This window comes from Tinamus guttatus, unplaced genomic scaffold (genome assembly GCF_059628265.1).
Source record: "Tinamus guttatus ecotype Peru unplaced genomic scaffold, ASM5962826v1 Tinamus_guttatus_pri_ptg000213l, whole genome shotgun sequence".
Taxonomy (NCBI): Eukaryota; Metazoa; Chordata; class Aves; order Tinamiformes; family Tinamidae; genus Tinamus; species Tinamus guttatus.
The window spans coordinates 3,783,675-3,808,828 of record NW_028288747.1 but is presented as its reverse complement, the minus strand read 5'-3'; the positions used below and the strand labels follow the sequence as shown (position 1 = coordinate 3,808,828).

The following is a 25,154-nucleotide window of genomic DNA, read 5'->3' as shown; positions in this document are numbered from 1 at the left end:
CTGGAGCTGAAGTCTGAATGATGCTCATCACAACAAACTAAGTGATAAAAAGCTGCATTTACACATGAATGTACATGCAAGCTCCCAACTCCCAAAGGGATTTGTTATGAATCAGATATTCCACTCAGCATTAGAGTCTTATGAGTCAAGAAAATAATCACTTCAAGTGCTTTTAGAAAGGTGGTTTCTGCTTGACATCAGTCATTTATATAGATTAAAAGGTGTGCCTAGTACTTAGTAGACAAATAAGACAAGTAAATACTTTGCTTTGTAGTTTTTAGAGCCATAATAAGATCAAACAAAGAAAGAAAAGATTCTCTTTTGGAATGGAATGAATAAAGAATAGAAAATATAAAAAACTTATTTTGCTGTAGTATTTGTATGATGTAGGATATTTGCATTTCTATATTATTTTATACAGTGCCTACAATCACTACTCATCATTTTAGATAAACTGATTTACACAGTTCACTTAAACTCTCATTTTGCTATAATCAAGAACACATTCTATGCTCACCTTTTTCAGAAAGGAATTCAAATCATTTAGCTGTTAAGACTGTTCTAGGAAGAAAAATAAACAAACCCCCCACATATTTCTGCAATGTATACTTGCATCAACACTTCTTTCAAGAAGCAGTAGCCTAGATGTCAGTTACTGCAATCTGTGTGGCTGCTTTAAAAAAAATTAAGTGAATATATTTTCTGTTGTTTTCTGTTCTTAGATGGCAGTCCTAGAAAAGATATCTTCTCTGCGTTCCACTTAATTCATATCACTTCAGCAAAAAAATAAAAAAAAAATAAAGATTTTAAATTTGCTCTTCCCAGCAAAGTTTTCCAGTCATCTTATTTTCCTCTCTACTAAAGCCTAACAATCATCACCATCTCTTCATTAAATATCTTCATCTGTACTCCACAGGAAGGCTATGTACACTTAATATATACATATATTTATATATATATATTCCCCCCCAACACAGTCAATTAGCTTACACATTTGTATAACATGTTTGCTCACATGTTAAAGTTGTTCTGACTTCAGTGCTATAAGCAAAAGTATCTGCCTACAACAGCAAACAACTATGATTTAAAGATCAAGCACACGGTTTTAGTAGCATTCTGTTACAAGCTGTTTATTAGAACTTTACTTTGACAATAAATAAGGTATTTTCCAAGCAATCAAAATGTAATTATTTAGAAAGTTAAACAACTGAAATTTTCACAATGCATTTTTTTATATACATGATTTACTGTATTTTTAAACACCAGTTCATCTGGAGCTGTACAACAGCAGGACTTTATTATTTTTTAAATTCACACAGCAGACCATTGAGACAGCTTCATTCTAGAAGCTGTGTTTAAAAATAATCCAAACTGTATCAAACTGAGTTTGGATGGTCCAGCTTTATGAATGAGCCTCTTCCTTCACTAGACTATCTGTTGCTGAACTCAATTTTTGCTGTATGGCTTACACAGGAGAAATAGTGCCTTTTAGAGATCTATGGTCTTAGAGTAAGCCACTTAAGAGTAATGCCAAGAGCAGGGGTTAATCATTTGTAGCTCTGTTACTGCACACCCTGTTCTGCCCTCAGCAGCAGTGGCACAGAAAACACTTCTGCACAGGATGCTCATTTTCAGTGCTGCAAACCCCAGTACTAGCAAGCACAAGCTTTGCACTTCCATCTACCATCAATTATGAAAATGTCTTTTGGTTTTGGTCAAAGTAATTTGCCTTTTTTTGCTTAAATATTCCAGACATTTAATATGCCTACAAAATAATACTTTTAAGAGTCTGATGTTCACAAAGTTAATTTCAAAAGAAAGAATGTTCATGTTAAATAAAGCACCAACTTTTCGCCACATTTATTCATTAAAGTATCAAAGACTAGATGTTTTAAAACATTAGTTCTGAGAGTTGCAATTTAAAAATAAAATTTAATTCTTATGGTTTTATCAAAGCCATGTTTCCAAAGCAAGTTTTATACATTCTGTGCAACATCCCATTTTCCTTAAGCGCAGAGGTACAAGTCTCCAAGTTAGGCAGCTGCAATTGAGTTATCATCTGCTTGTCGACCCTGAGGCTTTGAGGGGAGGGGAAAAAAAAAAGTTTAAAAACACAAGAGATTAGAGTAATATCATGTTCATGACTGCAGGTGAAAAACAACCACGGCATTAAATCTATCCTTGCTTCTAAGCATTTCTAGTGGAAGGAGCTTTAAGGAGCACATCCCACAGCACTGGTAGTAGACCTCGGCTCCTCAAAACCCCCCTGCTAAACACCAAGGGCATCTCCTTGCACATCTGAGTAGCTTAGCACAAGGCCTGGCTGATTAGAGCTCTCCAAGTATTACTGCAGTGTAAAAAAGATAAGGAATGCATGAACCACTCTAGAAGAATCACTGATTCACAGCATATATACAAACTAGGTTTTATCTATTTCTTAGTTAGAATAAAATTGAAAATGTCTGGCCCATTTCCAGGAAACAGGATTATAGATGTCAGAACAAGCCCATCTCAAGTAACAGGAACAAAATTCAGGCTCACTTGCTAAGAGTTTAACTAAAATATCAATGCAATACTCTGGAAGCAGAAGCAGCATAAGAACACAGTGCTTTAGGTTACTGGATTTAACCTACTTTGAAAAAATGAAGAAAAAGATCTATTTATCATGACGTGATTGAACTGACTTCAGAGCTGCATCAGTTAAAAAAAACAACACTCATTGAGAGTGATTCATGGAGAGGATGTATCTTCAGAAGTTATTTTGGGATGTGGAAAATGCTACAGAGTTTCCAAAATTAAAAGTCACAGAGTGCTCAAATATTTCTTATTTTCAAGACTGCTACAAATTACAGTATTAAAATACAGTATATTACATTTAGCTTCTTCCATTGCACTCAAAGGATGGACAGCTTTAATATTCATTTTATATAGTAGGCCCAGTAACAGGCTAAGCACATCCAGCTATTTGATTCAATTTTAACCAAGTGTCTGTTGCATGTATGAGCCCTGCTTGTACACAAGCACCTTTCCTAAGGGTTCTGTTTGACAACAGCACAGAGATCCTCACACATTCACAACCCAAGGCTTCCCAAAGTGAATGGACAACTAGTAACCATCCATTCTAATCTGCTGAGACCTTGCACAGAAGGATGGTAGTCCTCAAAGAGCAGTGCTACAAAAAGCCCTTCCACACACAAGAAGCTCCAGTCTTACCTTTACAAAAATGTGTGTAGGGATGAATCGTCTGAGCAACTGATCAGTGAAGTTTGGGAATCGCATCAGACTAACATGAAGAGATGGCAACTGCTGATATCCAGCCATGAGAGGATAGAAGTTGTACAACATTTCCTGCTGCGTGCCAGGAAGGATTCGCAGTCGGATCTAAACAAGCAAGCAGACACACAGTTCTGTGACAAAGCTGTTTGCTATTTATTCATTGTTTACAATCTCTGGTTTTAGAAATAATGCAATAGCTTTCCCCTTCTAATTGAAGCTGTTACTTCCACTCTGAAACACAGTGCTAGGTACAAGCAACATGCCAAACAGCTCCATGCTAGGCTTCCATGTAGCCCTTCTTTAAGAGAGGCCTGTGCATGCTTTTATCCACACAGAATTTACCTTTGTTTATCATACTTTAGTTTTTTACAAAATACTGTGATTGCCATCTCCACATATCACTGTAAATCCAACCTATGTATTCTTCACTATCAGTTAAGGAACAGGATCTGTAGATGTCATATTTTCATACCTGCTTAAGGCCAGAGAACATGAAGGCATCACTGGGTTCCACTGACACCTCCACATCCTGGACTAAATTGGTCTTATTTTGCAGGTGATATCTGACAGGGAGAGATTCTCGGACTCGACCAAATGATGGAAGATCTTTGGAAAGAAATAATCCCATATATAAAATAAGTTTTAAAGTTGAGTAAACAAGTCCAGCTCAAAGAACAATCAAAAGTTCAGGAAAAAGTTACATTATGCATCCAAAATATTTCTAATGAGATTTTTCATAAAAAAAAAGATTAAATAGCACTCCTGCAACACTCAAGTCAAAATCCCCAACTATTTACACTACCTGGGGATGCAGGCAGGGAATCAGTATGGCCACTGCCACTGGCCATTTTCAGTTTACTAAGACCTTATTGGATGCTGTCAGGATGCTGCTTAAAAATATAATGGGACAGGATGATGGGGAAGTCTCAGTACAAACAAAAACTGAAGAAAGCATAGAGATTTTTGAGAACTCTGCACTCCCACTCTGCTCCTGTGCAGGTGAAGTGCTAGAAGAGAAATAGTTCACCTGCCCACAAGCAGTTCCAATACTCCAGGCTGTTTCTTTCCTGGGATGCTGCCAAGGTGTGGGTGGATGGAACAGCCACAAGAATCTAGAAAAACCTATGGGAAGAGGCAAACCTATGGGCCTCAGCAGAGGCAGTTGTTGTTGCTGTGCTGCCAGCAGGCTGTTCCAGTTGTAGCTTTTAAGAGAACATGTTCACTCAACTTCACTGCAACTGAGGAGTGCAAAGAGGAGCAAGGCTTGGGGCAGCCTAATGAGGATACATTTTCTTCAACGGGTCCCATAGTATCCATCAGTAGTTTTCTGCCTTGTGCTACAATGAACACGAGCTCTGGATGCTGTAAGACTACATAGCATTCACTTCAGAAAATATAAAAGTTTTTAATGGGCCATACATGCTGCCAGTTCTTATTACCTGCATTAACGTGGAGGGGAATGCTCTCTACAATCACATGTGGTAGAGTTATCACTGTGCTAACAACAGGTACACTTTGCACAGGTGAACTTCTGCAGGAAAGTCAAACAGATGATATTCAAAGTTATATAACATTAACTATCAAGGCAATAAGTCAAAAAACTCTCCTTATACTTTAACCAATAAACTATACTAATTCCAGTGGTTTAACAAAAAGCAATTTTACATTGGATTGCTGGAAGCAGGAAAAAAAAAAAAAACCACCTTGAAAATAGTAATGGGGAAGCGGAAAAAGTAAACAGTGCTCTGTCAAAACAAGAAAAAAAGCTAGAAGACTATCTAAGTATTTATTTTCAAAAACTCAAATGAGTTATGTTAGGGTTAAGACAGGGTAAGAAATTGTTTAGTTCTCCTCCTAAAGGTGTTTGTTTTTAAGACCAAAAACTATTCCTTTAACATGGCTTCTCAAGTAAAATACCTCATGGCTGGAGAAAACAGGGAGTGAAAGGTGGTAAGAAAAGGCTTTGCAACCAACCTAAGGTCTTCTAAAGAAGAGAGCTTCATACAATGTTAAAACCACAACTACATAACACTTATTTTGTAAGCGAATATGTATTTGCTTAGAAACCTGAGGAGTTTTAAAGCTTACTTACAGAATCAGCAACCACTGAGATACAAAATCTAGACAATGCTTGCCAGCTTCCCCTTGCTCCCCACCCCAGTTCAGGCCAGCAGATACCTACCTCCTCCAGGAAACGGTATAACATCCAGTTGCCACCCCACCAGCATTAGTAATTGGAGGACACCTAAGGCAAAAGCATTCACTGGCACTCTCACCTGTCTGTAAAACAACTATCAGCAAGATTTTGTTTAAAATCAAAGAACAATCATTACTACAGAAGCCACTAAGTCTTAGAATCCTGTATTACAAAACAGATACAAAACTGTTCAGTCTGAAGGGCCTAGAAGTGTTTTGCAAACTACACCTACATAGTAAAGAATTCAATAAATTCAGAAGTGTGCTGACACATGAAAGTGTTGCACATACACATACAAATCCAAGTAATATCTAAGTCTTATAAGAGGAAAAGCAACAACAAAAAACAAATACACCAAGAAGTCAGGCAGTTAATTAGTTGTTATCTGGGGGATTCATTACTCTTGGCTGTTGGCTCCTTAGAGGTATTCACTGGTAGGTACTCAAGAAGCACAAGCTGCCATTACAAAATATGAAACCTCATATTTTGATGACTAAAAAACCTGGGGAAATCCTTGCTTTCTGCCAGGCACCCTCTTAGCAGATTCAACTGCAAAGGAACTGCAGTCTTGCAAGCCCTCAACTAATTGGGCAGAGAGCAGCCCCACGACCAGACAATGATCTAGGCTGTCTCATCTGTGTTCTAAGCTTTGATAAAACAGATAGGTTTTCATGTCCATGTTGATGCAGTGAATGCAAAGACCATGTCCTGTTGGAAGGCTTTTGATCAACTCTACAGCAAGTTTTTCCAGCTTTAGAAGTTATTGTACTAAGTTCTTAAAAGTTAGGATCTGTAAGATAATAGTTTACTACTAAAATGTAAAAACTAAAATGTGTTAATACAAAAAAAAAAAAAAAAATCTTACTTCTCATCACTCTTCTTATGCTACTCTGTTTAGCATTTTCCAGTTTCATGACTAAATTTATAGACATGGCCTCTTTTAGCATTTAGATGCTGTTTCTATCAAGGGGTAAAATGTTGGCATTCCGGAAGGTACTTGTAGTCCATGAAAGCTGGAAATATTGAGCATCTTTTCACACGAACAGTTAAGAAGCTGTACATCGGGTATATTCTTATGTGCCTTCCCTTGCACCTGCTATATTTAAATTTTGGTTATCACCTACTAATCAATTCCATTTACCAGATTTAGTGAAGTAGAGCCACAGTTTTTAAATTTACTGCTACCTACAATGTGTTTTATCAAGCAACTGATGTATTTAATTTTTTTCCCCTAGATTTTCTCATTGACAAGCAAATATTGTTTTAAAAATAACCCTCTCAGCCCACGTAAGAAAAACTTCATGAAGCAAGCACAGCTTACCATTTTCCACAAAGGACTCCAGCTGATCTACTGGAGTCACAGCAGGTGAAAGCTGTAGCTGGCTGGTCACTATGGTGAGAGGCCAAGGAGAGGCACTCAGAATGTCTGTCATCAGTAAGAAGGGAATATCTGCAAAGACCCTGTCCAAGTGTTCCAACTGCCAAGACAAACACGTAGCATCATTTTCTAATTGTGATATCCTGTTCAGTTAAAAGTGGTGTGATTCTAAAATATCTTTTTTTTTTTTTTTTTTTTTTTTTTTTTGAACACGTACCTTTGTGGAGACAAATTTGATAGCAACGTCAAATGGAAATACTGTTTCTATAGTTACAGTTTCATCCTGTATTGGTAATGAAAGGGATAGGAGGAATGGGGTAGGGGGAAAAGAAACAAAAAGTTATATTCAGTTTCAGACCTAGTCACTGATGTCAAATTAAATAAAATGGTGTTAAAAGTAAGCTTACTCTTAAGTTCTCCCCTGAGCCAAAGGCATCATTTTAGGAAAGCAAAAGATAGTGTTCTTTGTTTTGATCATGAGTGAGCACTCATGAAGGTGCTCACCCTAATTTTGAAGAAAAGGGTGACAGTTCTCTTCCTCTCTATCCCATTAAGAGTCATTCTACCATTCCAGTGTCCTGAATTACTATAGTATGATTAACTCAATCAGGATTATATAGAAGAGCAGATGATCAGTTGTTTTAAACGTCTGTCCAGAATAAAGTCTCCCAAAAAAAGTTTTAAGTGAATTCTGTAGTTCTCTTTCAACACTCTTCTGTTTATTCTCCACAGAACAGACCAACACGGTTTCAACATAAACACCCAATTTACAAGGTTTCCCGATTTATGTATTTCACAAGCCAAAACTGGTGTAACTGATGTAACCATAACTGATAATGAAAATATTAAACTATTGGTCTAGATGAAATACAGGAAACTAGATTTTCATCTGACAACAGGAATTGGTAGTATTACAATTCTAGTATGGGATACTAGTCTAGAGAGGACAACTCACATGTGAGCTTTTCACTGCTCCAATACATCCCTCAAAAACAGTTTCACATTCTGCCACATTCACCAGAAGGTGAATCACCTAAAATATTGAGCATTTGCGTCAGCTTTTCTCCCCTAGCCTTTCTAAAATAAATAAATAAATCTTTTCAATAGAATCCACTGTCTAAAGCTATCTTCTTAAAATATAATTGGTCCTATTAGGTTCTGTATTGATAACTACCTATGAAAGAACAGTTAATCCCCCTCTTGAAGCAATCATGATACCATGAATATAAGTATTTCCTTCACCAGAGAAATTGTATCACTTCTATCACAATCTCAGTTCTGTGCAATGCATGGCCACATTATTTTGAATATTCTGGACATTTACCCATGTTCAAGCTGTTCTGCCATTCATCCACTCAGTGGTTACTAAACATACTGCTGTTTTTCTGTATACTGGAAATGCTTTTAAGAAACCTGGAATTGCATTGAAGAACTAAAAGACACATTCTTAATCTAAAGGCTGCGTATCTCCAGCAACTGATGCATTTTTAGGTCATACCCGGTGGCACTTGCAGAGAATTTCTTTCTCTTCAACAGTAGTAGTGATTAAGTAGGAAACATAAAACAGAAACATCCTTGCGCCAACTGTTCCACAACGAATGTATATTGCTTTTTCCACCTGCAAAATAAAGGAGAGGGGAAAAAAAAGAGCTAAGCACTCCATATGCCTGGAGCTATCCTGAATTTTTTAAATGATCATCTCAAGAGTGCAAAACTAGGATGACTATTTTTGACTGTAAAGAATCTGTTATACTGTATTACCTTGACCATGCAGTGTATGCTTTTAACACTTAGTAGCAGCATGCTATTTAATAATTCAAGATCAGAGCCATTATATTAGGTATGATTTATCCAACTTCTCATTTACTTGTCAGAATTCCAGTTCAGTGAAACATCTGCCAACTTGAGCATCTACCCCTGCAGAAGCATCCTGGCGACTACTACTATCCATGGTCTGTTATCCAGTGAATGTAATTAACAGTTGAGCTTTACCTCCTTATTTTGTTTTAACCTTCACCCTTATCCTATTCTAGAATATAAAATATTTTCAAATTCAATCTAAAAGAGAATCCAGCTAAAGGAATACTCAACTACAAGCAAATATGAGGCAAAATATGCTTAAGTATTTATCAGTTCCAATATCTGAAACTAAATCCTTCTACATGAAAGTCCTTTATTTGTTGAAGAGTAAGAAAGTGATACTCATTTTCTTAACTATGATATATAAAAAAGTTGATGCATTTACTTTTTCCCCTGGTTGCAGGTCTCCAATAGGTATGTCAGTAAGCAGTGCAGGAAAGGAGTCATCACATGCTTCTGCTCCATGCAGAGTCACATGAGTTTTTTGAGTCAGGTTAGCATCTTGTCCTAAAATAAAAAAAATAATAATAAAAAAAAGTCTTCATATCCACAAAGATTAATAGATTATGTTATTTCAATTCCTGAAACAAATTGCTGCAACCCAAAACACCAAAGTGTTTATCCCAAAAAAGCAACTCTGCAAGTTAACATAGTTCTTTAGGTTGGGAAGTTTCCAAAAGTTTTTCAAAAACCAGCAGAAAGATGTACAAGGAGATATATAGACAGCACCTAAAGTTTTCCAAATTGGAGAATTTGCACCCACTAGACCTTTCTCCTGCAAGGTTGTTTCAACTAGCTAGGCCAGTCTCAAGTTCAGAAGTCATATCCAGATGTTCCCTACCATACACAAAGCACAATATGGTTATGTGATCCAAGTTTTTGGCAATCTATGCCAGCAAGCAAGGAAAGGCAAGTAAAATGCAAGTTTCACAGTTCTGTGAGTCTTACATTTTCAAGTTCAGTTTAATGCTTTTAGGCATTTTTAAATTGCTCTTCCAAGTTACATTGAAAATATGCAAGCAAAATGCATAGATGTTAAATGACATTATTCTTCACTTATAGGTTGCCTAGAATAATCTACAAAGATTACAAGGGAACATTTTCAAAGGAAAGCAAGTCACATCTTGCCAGAAAGTCACAACTGTGGAAAATATATCATTTTTCCTATAAATGAAATGTCAGAGTTCAATTGTTCTTTTAAGGTAATCAGTAAGCCCAGAATGACCCTATATATCAAGTTTTAAGATTAGAGAACAAGGCGGAAAAAAAAAAAAAGAAAAAAAAAATCAAAGACAGAAAATTAAACACTGTTAGCAGCTCAGCACAAACTTCTGATTAAATAAGTCTAAAGAATACCCTATTGACATTAATGAACTGTACAGGTGTATAGGGGAACGTGGTTCTACTTTAGATTACACAGCACACCTCATAGCAGTCATCCAAATGGCAAAAGTATTTTTATGCATGAACATGCAGGGCATAAGCAGTCATATATACTGAGTATAATGTTTGGACTTCACATTTGAAAAACTGTCAATACCAATGATAGTCAATAACTGTCATACATCTAACTAAGATCTAACACACAAAACTATCCTTTCCCTTTTCCTTCAAAGGAATGCAGTTGCAATTCTCCATCCCTCCTCCAATTTTAAGGGTTTTTAAAACAACATTTGCTAGAAACCCTGCACTGCCCCTCCTTAGAGGATATATCAAATGGAGCTAGATAAATATTTTCTTTAATACTTTTACCTCAGCAAGAAAGTCTATTACATTTTCTTAAGAAAAGAAAGTTTAATTCATTTGTAAATGGAAAGTTCCACATTTTCTTTCAAATCCCTCTAAAAACTTGTATTTCTGAAAAGACCACTAAAAAAATACTAGTGAGTAGCAGTGATTACAATAGCTACCATTGGATGAGTCTGTTAACTGCTGTCTTATCACTGTTATTGCACCATTCCCAAGTGTCAGACCAAGGAAAGGTTAAGTAGAACAGGAGAGCGCCATTTATTACAGTTCCCTGCATCCAGAAAAGGCAGTTGATGGAGTAAAACAAAAAAAAACCTCACACCAGCAAATACCTGGCTTTAAACCTGCAGTGAGCTTAACGTCTTTGGCAACCGTCTCCTCCTGTGACTGGACCGTCACAATCAGACAATACATTTCATTAGTCAGGGCTGGAGGTTCATGACGGAGATGAACAGAAATGTTTGGCACTCTAGAAATGATCCTTCAAGAGAAAAGATCAAGGTATAGCATGTTTCTTAAATGCAGAGTTTAAGGATAGTTTAAAGGCAATAGAAAGACCTTATTGTTCAAAGAGTTCTGATAGCTGTGGCACACTCAAGCAGCACATTTGAGATCTCCTTTGAGAAAAGCAGTATGACAAGAGATACACTACAAAAATTAATTGGGACATCTGTACTCTAGAAGTTAAGATTTTCTGCCACGAAAGACAAGCCCACCACCCCTAACAGATTTGACTTTTCTGAAAACACCCACTACTAATCTATTCATTAATCATTATTTCCCTAGTATAGGTTCTCAGGGATGGTATGTGTACACACCTGCATGAAAATACCTTCATGCGTGCACTTTTCTTTAAATGTTGTGAACAACACTTTCTCGGTTGCATAAAAAGCATGGAAAGCCTGTCTAACAGTTAGGTGAAGGAGAAATACAAAGTGAACTGCTCCGAGATATGCTCTCGGTATGCTCCGAGATGAGGGTAGGCTTGTTTTGGAGCTCCCTGATAGCAAGAGCTATAAAAGTCCTAAAGAATTAAGACAGGTATCAACTTAGCCCCCACTCAGTTAGGCAGCAACATACAAGAATGCTCTTCTAAGGGTGTCCAAAGAAGTTTGTCTCTTTTTACACCGAGCAACCAGGAGTTTGCAGGACTCACATAATGATACATCATTCAAAATTTGAATATGTTCAAAGTTTTACTTACATAGTGCTTGCCTGAATAGTCAAGCTGTCCCAGTGAACTTCATTATCTGGAAGCTTAGGTCTTCGCCTGAAGGAACGGGCTGCCTGCAACGCTTCCTGAGATGAAGCAGCATCTCCACCTCCTCCCCGCCAATTCAGAATCACACATCTACCAGAGTCACTTCCCAGGATCAAATCCACAGAGGTGATCTGATAGGCATAAATTCAAAAAGATACTGATAACTTCCCCTGCCTTTTGTCCTCAGATCACCCACTGTAAGAATAATTTTCCAATACACATAGCTCCAGTAAAGATGCTTATCACCAAAAGCTTCTTGCAGCTTCGTAGACCAAAGCGTCCTCAGCAACACTACAAAATTTCAATTAAGGAAACTGTGGTGGAAAAATATATATGCCCATGTGTGAGCAATACAGCCTTTTGTAGTTTCCTTTGCTCCTTCAGTTCCACCATGCATTTCTTCACATTATATATATATTTAAAGCAAAACAAAATTGTACTTAAGTTTGTTATTTCCTTTTGCTTTGCTATTGCTAAAAGCAATTTACTCTCAGTTTTGACATTCAATCCAGGACTAGTAAGTTTCAAACAATTTGAAATTGCACTAACATTAGTGAGTGGTGCCAAATTACAGATAGGTTTATCATTCTTTGTAAACATCAGTAAGAAAAGCACAAAACAAATAGACAAACCTCAATCTTTTTTCCTACATCTTCAGTTTTTGCAACAAATTTGAAAGTGAACTTCCTTGTTTTGCCAGGGACCAAGCACATTGTTCCTTGTGATGACTGTTCTAGAACATCACTTTTTTGATAGGCTTCTTCTACCACACAGTACTGATTATAATCCTAATCAGGAAGAAAGGAGAAAGAGCTTATAGTTATAGGTTTAACACTTTAAATAAATAAAAATCGATAAATGGTAGCATAGCAAATATTAAAGCTCTGCTACCAAATAAAGTTACATTAGTTCTTTCTACTTTTCACTCTACTGAAACAAGACTTAAGTAGAGTGAATTTCTTGATATGAAATACCCGCTATATAAGCTAATCTCGCTTCACATAAAAACAGCAAGGGAAAGATGACATTGAAGATTCACAAGGATCATTTTAGAGAGTTTTATAGAAGAAGATATTCTCTGCATACTAATTAAAATGTAAACTTTGGAAGCTTTATCACGATATCAATAAAGATAACTTTGCAACTACAATATTAGCAGTCAGGAAAAAAAATAAAAAAAGGATTCTTATGATATTTACCAAGTTAAAATAGACATAGTTACCTGGTTATTGAAGCTGACACAGAGCTTAGAAAACCTGATAGGATGAGGACAATCAGCTTTCAAGTATACATCAAACTGCACAGGTACATCAACGTGAAAACTTGGAGCAAAGAATTTTGCTTTACATTGCACTAGAATTAAAAAAGTAGTTGTTACGTACATCAAACTACAACATGAAACTGCAGAAGCACTCTTCTCTCTTGTTACTGTTACGTTAAGGATTGTTTTGTATACATACACCCAAGCCAAAACTTCAAGTGTTGGACATACTTGGCTCCTGGCACTGCCACACACAGCTGCTTTTTGGAATTTTGCTGAAAAGTTTGTAGCAGCAGTCAGGGAGTGAGGAGACAGGTGTCCAGGAGGGAAAGAAAACCCCTTCGATTTTACTACATTTTGCTCTGCATGTAATGCTCACTCACACCCCCTTTCCATGGGAGGTATTATTCGCATACATTCTGTCCTCCTTCGGCAGTATTCTGCTTCAAAGCACACCACAATTCAAGTGCCTCAAAGAGCAAATTCTTATTATTTCTACTTTAAAAGTATTAGGTAGCCTCAGTTGGAAATAGAGAGATTTTTTCCTCAAGCACTAAACTCAAATGATTCCTCTTGATGTTGAGTCAAGACAGAAAATCACTGACTTCTCATGATTCCTTAGCAGTGCTGGCACAAGAGTTTCAGTGTTACTGGTTTTAATGTACACTGCATAATTATATTTTGGAAAGAAACAATTGGGACTATTATGTCCAAATTTATAGCTTGATGCAAGTTTGCTTAAAGCTTTATTACTTACCAAATGGTATAAAATCTTGGACTTCTATTGTAAAAACATTACTGCCTGCCAAGGAAACACGGTCAGCCCATAACTTCTGTGATGCTTTCACAGCTGTAGCATCACAATCAGGTTCAGGATCAGGGCTCTCATTCTGCATCCAGACAGAAAATCGCTAATTAAAAAAGGTTGCCAAACACCCCCTCTCAAGAATATCTTAAAGAAAAATGCGTTTCAACACTTGCCATTAGAACTTTTATGAGATTTTTTTCTATTCGAGATTTCTGGTCCTCTTTAAGGGTGGAGGCTAGCAAACAGAACAAAGAAAAAAAGATTATAAAGTCCTTTATAAATAAAAAAAGAAATCCTTCCTTTAGTTTGCATATTACAAAAAATATCCTGCATGAGCCATCTTACAGAAAATAACGATGAATTTGAGTTTTCAGAAGTTCCTCCCTGCTACCATTTCCTCTTATTTTCACTGGAACTGAGCAAAATAATCTTTACTTAGAAAAATATTTCATAAGTTAGTAGACAAGAGAGGAAAAAAAAAAAAAAAAAAAAAAAACACACACAAGCAAATAATGCCTATAGCTTCTTGTCATTTCTGATTAAAACCTGAAGCAGCAGCAAAAAGCAGAAGAGCTTTGGACACCAAGAGAGGCAACCTCAGATAAAAACAGCAGCTTATGGAAGTGACAAAAAGAGATTCAAGTAATTTATAAAATACAAAAATGAAAATTAATACAAAAAATAAATTAAAAACAAACACTGTCTTGAAGATGAGAAGTCAGGTTTATCTAAATAATTGTTTCTCTAAATAGAGCAGGTTTGCCAGACTAACAGAAGATGCAAAACCATTTTTATCTACTCTAAAAATGACATTAGTCACCCTAAAAATGCTATTAATCAGCAAATCAAGGCATGAAGATTATTCCCACACTATCATTAGCAGCCATTACAAAAAGTAAAGTGTTTGTGTATTTATTGTGCAGCTACAGTAAGTTTTTTTTCTTAAAACATATGACACGCAAAAGTCATGAGCTGAGTTCCAATAAAGAGTTTGAGGAGCATTTGGGATTTTAAAATCCAGAAAAATCATCATAACTTTTGTTAATTACTACAAAACATGTTTTTCCCCTTTAGCTCTGTCGTATTTCTCCCTCTGCCCTTAAAACTCAGGATATTTCTGTTACATTGCTTAAACTATACAGCTTCTTTTCTCAGTTAGAGTTCTACGCCTCAGGATGTCCTGGCACAGACTGTTTGAATGCAATGAATTTCATAATAGAAGAGCAAGAAAATTCAGCTTGAGAAAAGGAGATCAAAAGTCAGCCCTGCTTAAAATTTCCTGTGGTCAAAACACTTGAAGTGCTGTGAAGTACGTGACTGACAACTATCTGTCATACTTCAAACACGTCCTTTTTATCCTCAATAGGTTAACTGAGTATATTTCTTAAAAGAATACCTCTGCCCAGTAGCTCTAAAGAATATGTTACATAATCTTTTAGCTGGGCCATTAGATATGAACATTTGAGAGCTGTGGTCAATATGGAAGTAAGAAGAGTCCACCATCCTTCGCTGCGATATTCACACATAACATAATCCAACAGCCTGGAAAGTATTCAAAACAAGAGAAACAAGTTACAAACCTTTAAGAAACTTGCACATTGATTATTCAGTATCATTAATACAGAATCTCCCTCAGCTAACACAAATACTAGATTAAGCTAAGTCAGCTATTTCTATATGACAATGATTTTTCAAGTCTATATGACAATAGCTCCTTGGTATATAAACTAGAATTAAACTCAGTTACATTTCCTTGTATTTTGAATTTTGTAACTTCATAGTTTTAAACCAGGTTTAATTATATTCTCATTGCAGGTAGCAGGCAAGCTTCAGAAGTCATTCCTGAGATGGACAGCAGCTGGAAATAAAGTCCACAGTGGTGATTTGCCTTACAGAAGAGCTTTAAAAAAAACTGTATTTGCCCAATGAGGCAAATCCCCACAAAGAAGAAGTTTACACTAATTTAAGTGACCCATTACCTCCACTGTGTTTTAATAAAAGTGGAGTTCATGGATTCTAAAGGTTGATTTTCAATTTAATCCAGGTACCAGGAGCATCTCGAGTTTCTAATATGACTCAATATAAGAAAAGACATATGATGTTAGCCCATTACAAGTATGCATACTAAAGAAATGATCTGGGCTGGTACTCACTTCAAAGCTTTGGTGTAATCCTTGGCGTAGTAATATTCTTCACCCATCTGAACCACTGATTAGAAACAACAACCAACCACATGTATCAGACCAATGCTGAAAACTATTACAAAGTTAAAAGATGCATCTGAATCTATACTCACTCAAGTGACTCTTCATCCGTGGACATTTGTATTTCTTGAATTGTGCAACAGCATTACTCAACAAAGTGATTATTAACTCCTAACAGATAAATCAAGAGTACTGATATCACTATATATGTAACATTAGGATAGTGCTAATGGCATTGATTTGTATAACAAAACTTACCGAGTGAAGAACATTTTTCTCTTTCATCTGCAGGGCTAAAATCCCCAGCTTCTCTTTTTCAGGATCAGAAAGATCAAAGCCTGCATAAGACAGTGAAAAATCCATTACACTGGAATTTTATTAAGGCCCAAAGGGAATGACTTATGTAATTCATGCACCAACTCAGGCATGCTCAGATTCTTAAACATTCTTTTTCCTAGGAGATAGATATATTACTTTAAGAACTTCTCTGTATTCTACATTCTAAAAGTGAATTTCTGGAAAAAAAAAAAGAAAAAAGAAGTTGCTCAAAGAGCAAACTAATGCAAGATGACAAATCTTTAGATTGCATCTGTCAATATTTAAAACATATATGTTACTGCAGATTTGGAGTCTTTTTTCCACCTGAGCTCAAGTAAGGCTTCAAGGTTTTTTTTTTTTTTTTTTTTTTTTTTTTTTTTTTTTAGCAGCAGAACACACCAGCGTACAGGGAATTGTACATAGCTTTAAAAAACTAAAAATCACCTGCTAGAATACATTATCTTGACTAATATTTTAACCAGTATTTTCATCGTGGTAGTAGATTTTAAATCATTTTAAAACCAAGAATCACTTGAAGATAAAACAAGTTAAACAAGCATGTACACACAGGAAATGAAAAGATTTTTAAAAGAAGGCAGAAAGAGTCGCAAAGCCTGAAATGAGAGCAGAGAGTAAAGGAGAGGTGACCAAAGGGAGAGAGATGGTGACAGAGCATTTTAGAATCATTTATGTATTATGCATTTACTTAGGGCTATCCATTCAAAATCTGAAGGGATGAAAAACATGCTCCTTAACAGCAAAAACACATCTTCCTTTCTCAATTTAGTATCTAGGCATTGCATCTTCTGCAATCCGTTTTGAAACTCAAATTGTTTTTTTCTAGAACATCGTAAGTTTCTATCTACAGCTGACATGACACAATATGAAAAGAAAGATGAATTTGTAACATCATGTAGAGAGATGTCACTAATATTAATATAGCAAGTTCTGCAACTTTTCTTCACAGTTGTGTATTCACATTGCTGCAACATATTCAATCTAAGTAGCTCAGGCAGCAGTAGCAATGGCTCCAGCATGGCCTATGCAACTCCTCTGAAAAACTGACCCTACAGAAATCTGAGTTTTCTTTCTCCATTTTCTCCAGAGACCAAACACTTCCTGCACTTCAATACCAATTCATACCCCCAGCTAACACACAGGAGTGAATTCTTGGCCCTGCCCACGGCTCTGTGGAAAAATGGGGATATGCTTTTGCCTCAGCTAGTTGGCAGCATCAGAGACCAAGTTAAAGTTGGCCTGCAGTCATCAGAGAGAAGATACAGAACCATACTTAATATGCCCTGCCGCCAAGGTCTTTGTCCATAGAAGTCAAGCATTCCCGTCTGTGTTTCCAAGGGATCCGGATTGGGGTACATCACGGAGGACTGTTAAATCAACAAGCATCACTTATTATTTTAAGAAATAGAAGTAATCTAATGCTCTAACATACACAAACATGCACACGAGAAACTTTGCTTCAAAATATTTAATTTTTCAGGCCATCTACATAAAAATTACTTCAGGAAACCAAAGTATTTAAGTACTTCTCATTAGCTCAATCTGACACGCTAGTTGATTCATTTTCATTGTTACAAATACAGTTATAGAAAAGCCTCCATAATCATTTTAAAACTAGTTCCAATAAAAAAAAAGGCATTAGCAGGAATAAACGCATTCTTGAATGATCAGGACATACCAGGTAGGAAGTAGTTATGTATTTACCTAGCACATACATTTAATCACTGAGCATAGAGACCACTTCTATTCAGTCCTTTCAGACAGACAAATGTCAGAAAATGAGCAACTTTTTTAAAAAATAATAATAATGCTCTTGCTTCTCTACTGTAAGCCACCAGAGGTACATGTACTGAGAAATAATGGAAAAAATTGACAGTTTTCAAGTTTGAGATGTATAAAGCCAGATATAAAAATTTTTCATAAGTATTTTTTAAAATGTGTCAATGACATCCAGAATTAAATAAATAGAACAATTCATTATTCAGAACTAATTTTTCCAAGTATCAGTTAAAAAGTGAGAAAAGATGTGTCACCCGTGTCATCTACATGTATTACAGGTTATTACAGTAATTCACCTGCTGGTCACTTATCTGTTTGATTTTAAACTTACATCATGGTTGCAAAGTGTATTTGCTAGCTGTTTCCGTTCCTGGGCATAGTAGGCTGCCTGCTGGTAATAAAAACCTGGGTTCTGAGTTTGGATCGCTGTCAACCCCAGCTTAATTGCTTCATCAAACAGGTCACCAAAAGCCTGAAACCTAAAAACCGACAAGAATATTTCTCATTAGCTAGGTACAAAACAGTAGTTTTGAACTGAAAGGTATATTTCTGCTAAAAGATCTGGTTAGCCTAAAGGCAGGTAACTCTCTGAACTTAAATGTTTTAGCTCTACAGCTGCATCTATGTCATACCCTGTTCATTCCCAGCGACAAGTTGTCAATCATCAGTGCAAAACAGAATGACATCATATAGCTTTTATGATCTACTGTCTCTCTCTCTTCGATAAAAATACCTCAGAATTCATGTCTTACCTAGACAAATAAAACAATGAGTTTCATCATAAGGTTATATAGAAACCGTAAAAGCAGCATTCCAAAGCAAAATACATACTGTTTCGACATCCAGGCAGCATGCTCAAAAGCCAGTTCTGCGCTTCCTATTTTCTTCTTGCACAAATCAATATGTTTTCTGAACTGAGCAATTGCATCCAGTGGAGTATTATGCTGAAAACAGAGGCGACAGATCTAGGGGAAAAATATATATTTATGTACATATATATACACACATATAGTTAGCCTGTTAAAATTAAATTTAAATTAAAAATAAATTTAGTTAATTCTAAAAAGCACAAATAATAGAGGGGGAAAGCAGTAAGCATGAAAACTTAATATATTGCACCTCAAACTGTGCAGTCCTCCATTTCATCAGTCCTTTCCTTTCTCCCCCAAATAATCAATGCAAGAGTGCTTAATTGACAAGTTCAAGACAGAATTGCAGAGCCAATAGGAAAACTATCTTTGAAGCTTGCAATTACCTCAAAAAAATCATGTCCTTTAATGAAGTCCAACTCCAGGACCATTTTAAGTGTTGGGATAGTACTGTCTTACCCAGAAATTCCAAAGGATGGCCAAAGGGTTAGCTTCCTCCTCCAAATGAACAGTATCTAACCTACACTGGCCTAAATTCTCAGATTAATTCTCCCTGCACAAAGTGAGAGCTAAAGGTGCTCAGTCCTTCAGATAACTTTAATTCAAATGAACTCCAGTCTTTCAAGATCTTTCTGAAGTGCAAAGGTTCAGCTAAGGACTTTTTTTTGTGGAATTTAGAACCATCTTCGCAAGCCTGAGGGTAAGAAATAGGAACCCAGTGATGCCTATTTCTAACCTGTCTCTTTGAAAGCAACACAAAACGGAATATTTCAACCTTCGCAGATAAAAAAAAGTCTGCACATCTTTAAGTGCAGGTAACTGAAGTTTAGAAGTATGCTCATTACCTTGTAGTTTATAAATCCTGCCATAGTCTTGATTTCCAGCATGTTCGTTTCATGAGCCCTCAATTCATGCACAAGATTATACGCAGTTCTGTAATTTCTAGGTATAAATACTTACATTAGAGCATGTTCATTTGTTATAACGTAAAAACTCATTACAATGTGTGGTTTTAAAGTTACTGACATTAGAAAACAATCTTCCAATTAGAGGGTGTCCCCTCCTACCTCCCGCCCCAGTAAACAACTGATCCATTACACACCTATTTAAATAGTATTACCTCTTAGGTTATGAAAAATATTTCCCTGTTTATTATCTATGGTTCAGTGGGAAAGGGAGGGAGTGCAAAAGCCTTACTTTAGAGCATTCTGCGTATCCTGTTTCAGTTCACTGAAGAATGCTATTTTGAATTGATGTCTAACAAATAAAAGCTGCAAAACACAAACAGTATTTACATCTTTCATAAACACCTAAATATACCTGCTGCCTATGGAGCAGGTGATTATTTTATAAACATCTGAAATTTAGTTTGAATTTGGTTTGAAAAACTGCTTTGGCAAAAGTTTTGTAGCATAATAAGAGCATTCATAAACCACGCAAGACTATTTTTCTACTGTAATATGTTATATAGCTCGTATATGTTAAAAAACAGAGCAAGATTACCTGATGAGTGGTTTTGTTCAAGAACTCCTTATGACATTTAACTCTTCGTATTTCTGTATAATAGTAGTTCTGCGCATGCTCATAGAAAGCATTCTCCAACCTGTAATGAAGTTGTTTTTCACTACCTTTCTCCCAACAAAATACAAGGAAACCAAAGAACTTCAAAAGAAACTACTTGCAATCACCTTTCACATTTTAGATATTATCAAAAGTCATACAACATAGTGCTAAACTCTTCTATAAATTACCATACTGGGTAGATATTTACACAAGGACTCTTCATACAAAACCTTGCATTGGGGTCAGCACAATGTATAAACAAGTAGATTCAAGAATCCCTGATGTCTCAATTTCTAACATAAAAATCTCTAATATACAACATGAGAAAGCCTGGGGATAAGCTGTTAGGATTGCACAAGTAAAGATCAGCAGCTGATCTCTTAGGATAGAAAAGCTAAGTGGAGAGAGTAAGCACACCTTGCAGAGGCTCCTGGGTTAAGCCTCAACATGTCAGAGGCCAGGCTAGGTAGGAACAGCAGTAAGAGACAGAAAATTATGGAGTACAGACTATGACTCCTTATCCCAGCAGCAGGTACCTGGAGCCCCAGGTGACAACTGAAGATGTGTTCACAAGATAATTCACTCAGGGGGAAAAGAAAAAAACAAGACCCAGAGCTCTGTATATAGCATGAGCCTGAGGAAGATCTAAAAAGTGTATTTGAAGGCGAGGAGGGAAAAAAAAAAATAAATAAATAAAAGACAACAAGACAACCAGAGAAATTCATTCAACAGCACTGACACACACAGATAATAAAGGATGAAGTACCAGTTCTGGGATTTGGCCAAGAAAGGATCACTGCAGTCTTTGGCCAAAGCAATTCCACTTGTGTTCTACTCTGCACAGAGAGGATGTGGATGAAAGCAAAAGAACAGAAGACTAGGAAGCAGTTGTTAACTAGGAGTTCAGACACAAAAGAGACAATAAAGTCTCCCTGTCATTGCAGCACTGTATTGTTACTATATGAGAAGAGACAGGCCACTCACGAAAAAATAATTCCAGATTGTTAAAACAAACAAGAGAATCCACATTGCACATTTCTCTTACTACTATAAAATACGGATTAAAAATTCAAAACGGAGTACTAATATCAGGACTTCTCTTCCTGATTTTAAATTTGAAACTATTTTTTAAATACGCAAAAAGAACTATCAGTCCTTAATGCTACAGCCTTATGTATGCATACTTGGAGACAGTTCACCTCAAATGCAGCTACATGTAGTCTGTGAAGGCTAGTGCTAGCTAATGGGCACTAAACACCTGCTCTCTAGCAACAGACACAATAACATTAAGAATTTTACTGAGTATTATGCACAAACAATGGAGTGATGGAAGGAAGAATTAATCTGTCAGACCACAACTCCTCCTTCTAAGCACATCTGGAAAGAAGCACCTCCCCTTCTCCCCTGTGCCCCTCCCCAGAGGAAAAAAAAAAAAAAAAAACACAAGACAAACACTACTTTTAATGAAACATTATTTGCCTCAGTTCCCTTTGTAGTACAGACCAGTCTACCCTTCTCTGTATCTGAAAAATCCTTCTAATTTATATGAAGCCGCACTCCCCACAAACATTAAAGCAGACGACCATGAAGAACGTGGTGACAAGGACATAGTATCTGCAGCCACATAAATATTACTTAGCATGGATGAAGAGAGAGACATTTTGTACAGCCAGAAAGTTGAGGGTGAAGTTAATACAAGAGTTTGCTAATACAAACTTACATGCAACAAAACATTTGTGGGGAAAAATGCTCAGAACCAGTAGGTCCAGGAAATGCTGCAGCAACGGAAGTCTGCTTTGCCTTTCCCCTGCTCAAGGAGGAGGGGGGCGGTGTTAGGATACCTAATAATGCTTCTCAGAAGGTCTCTGACAAAACCTTATGCAGAAAGCATAGAGGCGAGGAGCCCATCTGGAAGCAGAATAACTTGAAGGACTTCTGGCAATGGATAAACATTCACTGTTGGTCTAAGACATGTGCCACCTAGCAAGGTGGTAGGCTGGGATAACAGCTCATCATCACTGTCAGCAAACAGAGGTTGTAAAACCACTTACCTTATAATATACCCAACAAGGTGATCAGTGTGTGGGAGTACAAAGAGGGATTTTCCAGAAAGGTCACAGGCATTACACAGAGCTGCTGCCCTCTCCGACGCAATAACATCTTCTCCTGGGGGAGCCAAGAAAAGCACAAGTAAGCGGTACGCAGCGCTACGTCAAACTAGCTCCAAAACATTGCCCAACACAAGGTATGGAAAATCTAGTACACCGAACACTGAGCTGCTTTTTGCTTCATTCAGAACACTATGTGCTTCATGCAGTGGAAGGGATTGCTAACTGCCAGAAAACTTCTGTAACAAGGTAGAAGTATGCCAGAAGCTTTTCTTGAAAGTTCCGATCTCTCACACCTTTAAAGGTGCTGTATTTTGAAGACCAAAATAGTCAAAAACACCCTTCCTTAACCAAAGGCTACAAAATGTGTAGCCAGAGGGGAGGCAGCAGTTTGAGTGAAATTAAAGATTAACAACCACAATGTTTCACAGTTCCACTTAACTCACGTGTTTTTCAATCATCTTCCCTACTTTGGATCTGGCCATTAAAAGACTTCTTTGCTCCTCCACCAAGGGGAATTTGCTTTCCTTTAAACCCACTTTCCTATCAAAAAGGCATGACCTGGAAGTTGGCTCATCTAGAGACAAACTAGCTGAGAAGGCATACATGAACTTAAGCAGTCCCACCTCATGCCCTAAAACTTTATTTATACTTGATATATTTGAATAGTCTTAAACCAGAGGCTTCTGTAACTAGTAAATGCCTTTCCTATAAATTTTCAGGACTTTTAAGTTTTTTTCTTGATCTTCAGAAAGCTTTAAAATATCTTTTTTTTTTTTAATCAAAAATGGTAGGTTATATCAAAAGTTTCACTTGGACTTAAGAGCAAATAGTTAAAAAGAGAAACATAAGATTTTTAGGCTCAACTGGCTTGAGTTTCCATCTGTACATCTCAGTGCAGCCACAAATCTATTTCACACACAGAAATGACAATATATTAAGAACTGCAAACAGTATGACAAGTTACTGTCAGTTCAGGCCTTGTGAAAAATGAGACAGTCACAATAGTATACAAGGCAGTCTAATTTTCCTTCTAATACCTGGAGGCAAAGGTGTTTTTTTCTGAATCAAAACCACGGCAACTTTTGTATTTCGTCCCTGCAGACTTTGCCTATAAATAAATAAATAAGATAATGTCATGGTCTCATCTTATGTTAGAAAATGATCAGAAGAAAATGACATTTCAGTTTAGATAGAGCATTAAAAAATCATATGAGAAACAAAAGCAAATGCAACAATGCACTGCATCATGCATAGAATGCACTGTTCTTTCACCACATGGGAGAGGATAATTGCACTGAATTTAGTAAACAATAGTTTACTAAAGGAGTTCCAGTTGCCCTGAATTTGCGTCCAAGAAGAGAAACTATATATTTTATAAGGCAACGAGGACTCTGCAATGCAAACCCAGCCATGAGCTTGCAGTGCATTGGGGCCCAAAGCAAAGGCCTCTACCTGACGATTTCGACTCGAGTGGCGCATTCGGACTGCTTTTCTTTCCACTGTGGCTCCTCCCAGTCTAGTTCGTAGAACACCACCACGAGGGCTGGAACCAGGTTCAGGTGCTTGTTCATCCAGCCAGTCTTCAGGATCCCTTTCGGAATATACCACTCATAGGACGTCCTCTGGAAATGTTCAGCACATCAGAGCAAGATAGTAGGTCCCTGCAAGCTTCTTTTAGTGGGGCAGGAGAAAAGGAATTGGCCTGTATATCCGTGCGGTTTGGGAAAACATCTGTCATGTTCCCTTGGACGTTCTTCCCCTCAAGCCTTTGTTTTTTTCCCCTGAAGAGCAGGGCATACTCCTCAACCCCCAGCCTTTTTTCCTCCTAAAGAGCAGGACATACCCTATCACCAGGGCCAGCAGACACTAAGAATAAAGAGTGAGAGATGTGGCATGGACAGGACTGAAAGGTCTAAGTGCAGCCATGCACTTCACAGGCCTCTGCAAAGCACGGGGCCTATTTTGAAAATGGGGGTAGGGCTCCCATTTGCTCGGGAAGCTGTGAAAAGCAGCCAAAACGAGCCAAAGGCAGCAGAAACCATCTGGAGGTGCCCCGCATGACTGCACTATGGGGCTTTCCAAGGAGCAGACGCACGGACACGGCCGAGGCAGGCAGAAACGCGGCGCGAACCCTCCTCCCGCTGCGCGCCCCTCGCCCCGGGGGCGGGCGGCTCCGGCGCTACCTTGGTGCGGCACTTGGGGTACTCGTGGTCGCCGGGCAGCACCTTGAAGGAGATGGGCACGCGGTCGGCGCGGCGGTTGGCGCAGAAGGCGTCCCACACGGCGCGGTGCACCGCGTTGTACACCACGTCCAGGCCCGTGAGCGTCACGAAGGCCATGGGCCGGCAGCACAGCTCCACCGGCAGCTCCCACTGCGCCGCCGACGCCGCCATCTTCGCGACGGGACCGGGACAGGGATCGGGACCCGCCACTGCCGCCCAGGGGGAGCGCCAAGGGGGAGCACTGGGCCGCGCCTCGGGAAGAGCAGGGCCGGGAGGCTGA

General features: G+C 37.6%; 1 protein-coding gene across 2 annotated transcripts; it reads right to left on the bottom strand.

Moving 5' to 3' along the window:
- Positions 1 to 1,103: 1,103 nt before the first annotated feature.
- On the bottom strand, positions 1,104 to 25,025 carry TRAPPC11 (trafficking protein particle complex subunit 11). Of its 2 annotated transcripts, XM_010223402.2 has the most exons (29): positions 24,836 to 25,025; positions 24,105 to 24,274; positions 23,690 to 23,760; positions 22,593 to 22,707; positions 20,482 to 20,581; positions 20,176 to 20,249; positions 19,824 to 19,920; positions 18,941 to 19,074; positions 18,441 to 18,588; positions 17,604 to 17,697; positions 16,253 to 16,332; positions 16,087 to 16,165; positions 15,944 to 15,998; positions 15,187 to 15,332; positions 13,964 to 14,025; positions 13,740 to 13,872; positions 12,944 to 13,074; positions 12,354 to 12,509; positions 11,665 to 11,852; positions 10,793 to 10,941; positions 9,097 to 9,218; positions 8,350 to 8,469; positions 7,069 to 7,134; positions 6,795 to 6,951; positions 5,459 to 5,567; positions 4,716 to 4,807; positions 3,749 to 3,882; positions 3,214 to 3,381; positions 1,104 to 2,078 (listed from the first exon to the last, which is right to left on the bottom strand). In XM_010223402.2, the coding sequence occupies exons 1-29, from the start codon at positions 24,989 to 24,991 to the stop codon at positions 2,034 to 2,036; spliced, it is 3,351 nt and encodes a 1,116-aa protein (XP_010221704.2). In that variant the 5' UTR covers positions 24,992 to 25,025; the 3' UTR covers positions 1,104 to 2,033. The 2 variants fall into 2 exon arrangements, with proteins under 2 accessions (XP_010221704.2, XP_088380757.1); XM_088524631.1 differs by lacking the exon at positions 8,350 to 8,469.
- Between the last annotated feature and the right edge of the window lie 129 nt (positions 25,026 to 25,154).

Coding starts and splice junctions, on each gene's coding strand:
- TRAPPC11 (XM_010223402.2), bottom strand. CDS start 24,991: ATGGCCTTCGTGACGCTCACGGGCCTGGACGTGGTGTACAACGCGGTG. Junction 20,250..20,481: donor TGAACAAAACCACTCATCAG/GTAATCTTGCTC, acceptor TGTGTTTTGCAG/CTTTTATTTGTTAGACATCA. Junction 16,333..17,603: donor TTGGCGGCAGGGCATATTAA/GTATGGTTCTGT, acceptor TGTCTTATGCAG/GCTTTGATCTTTCTGATCCT.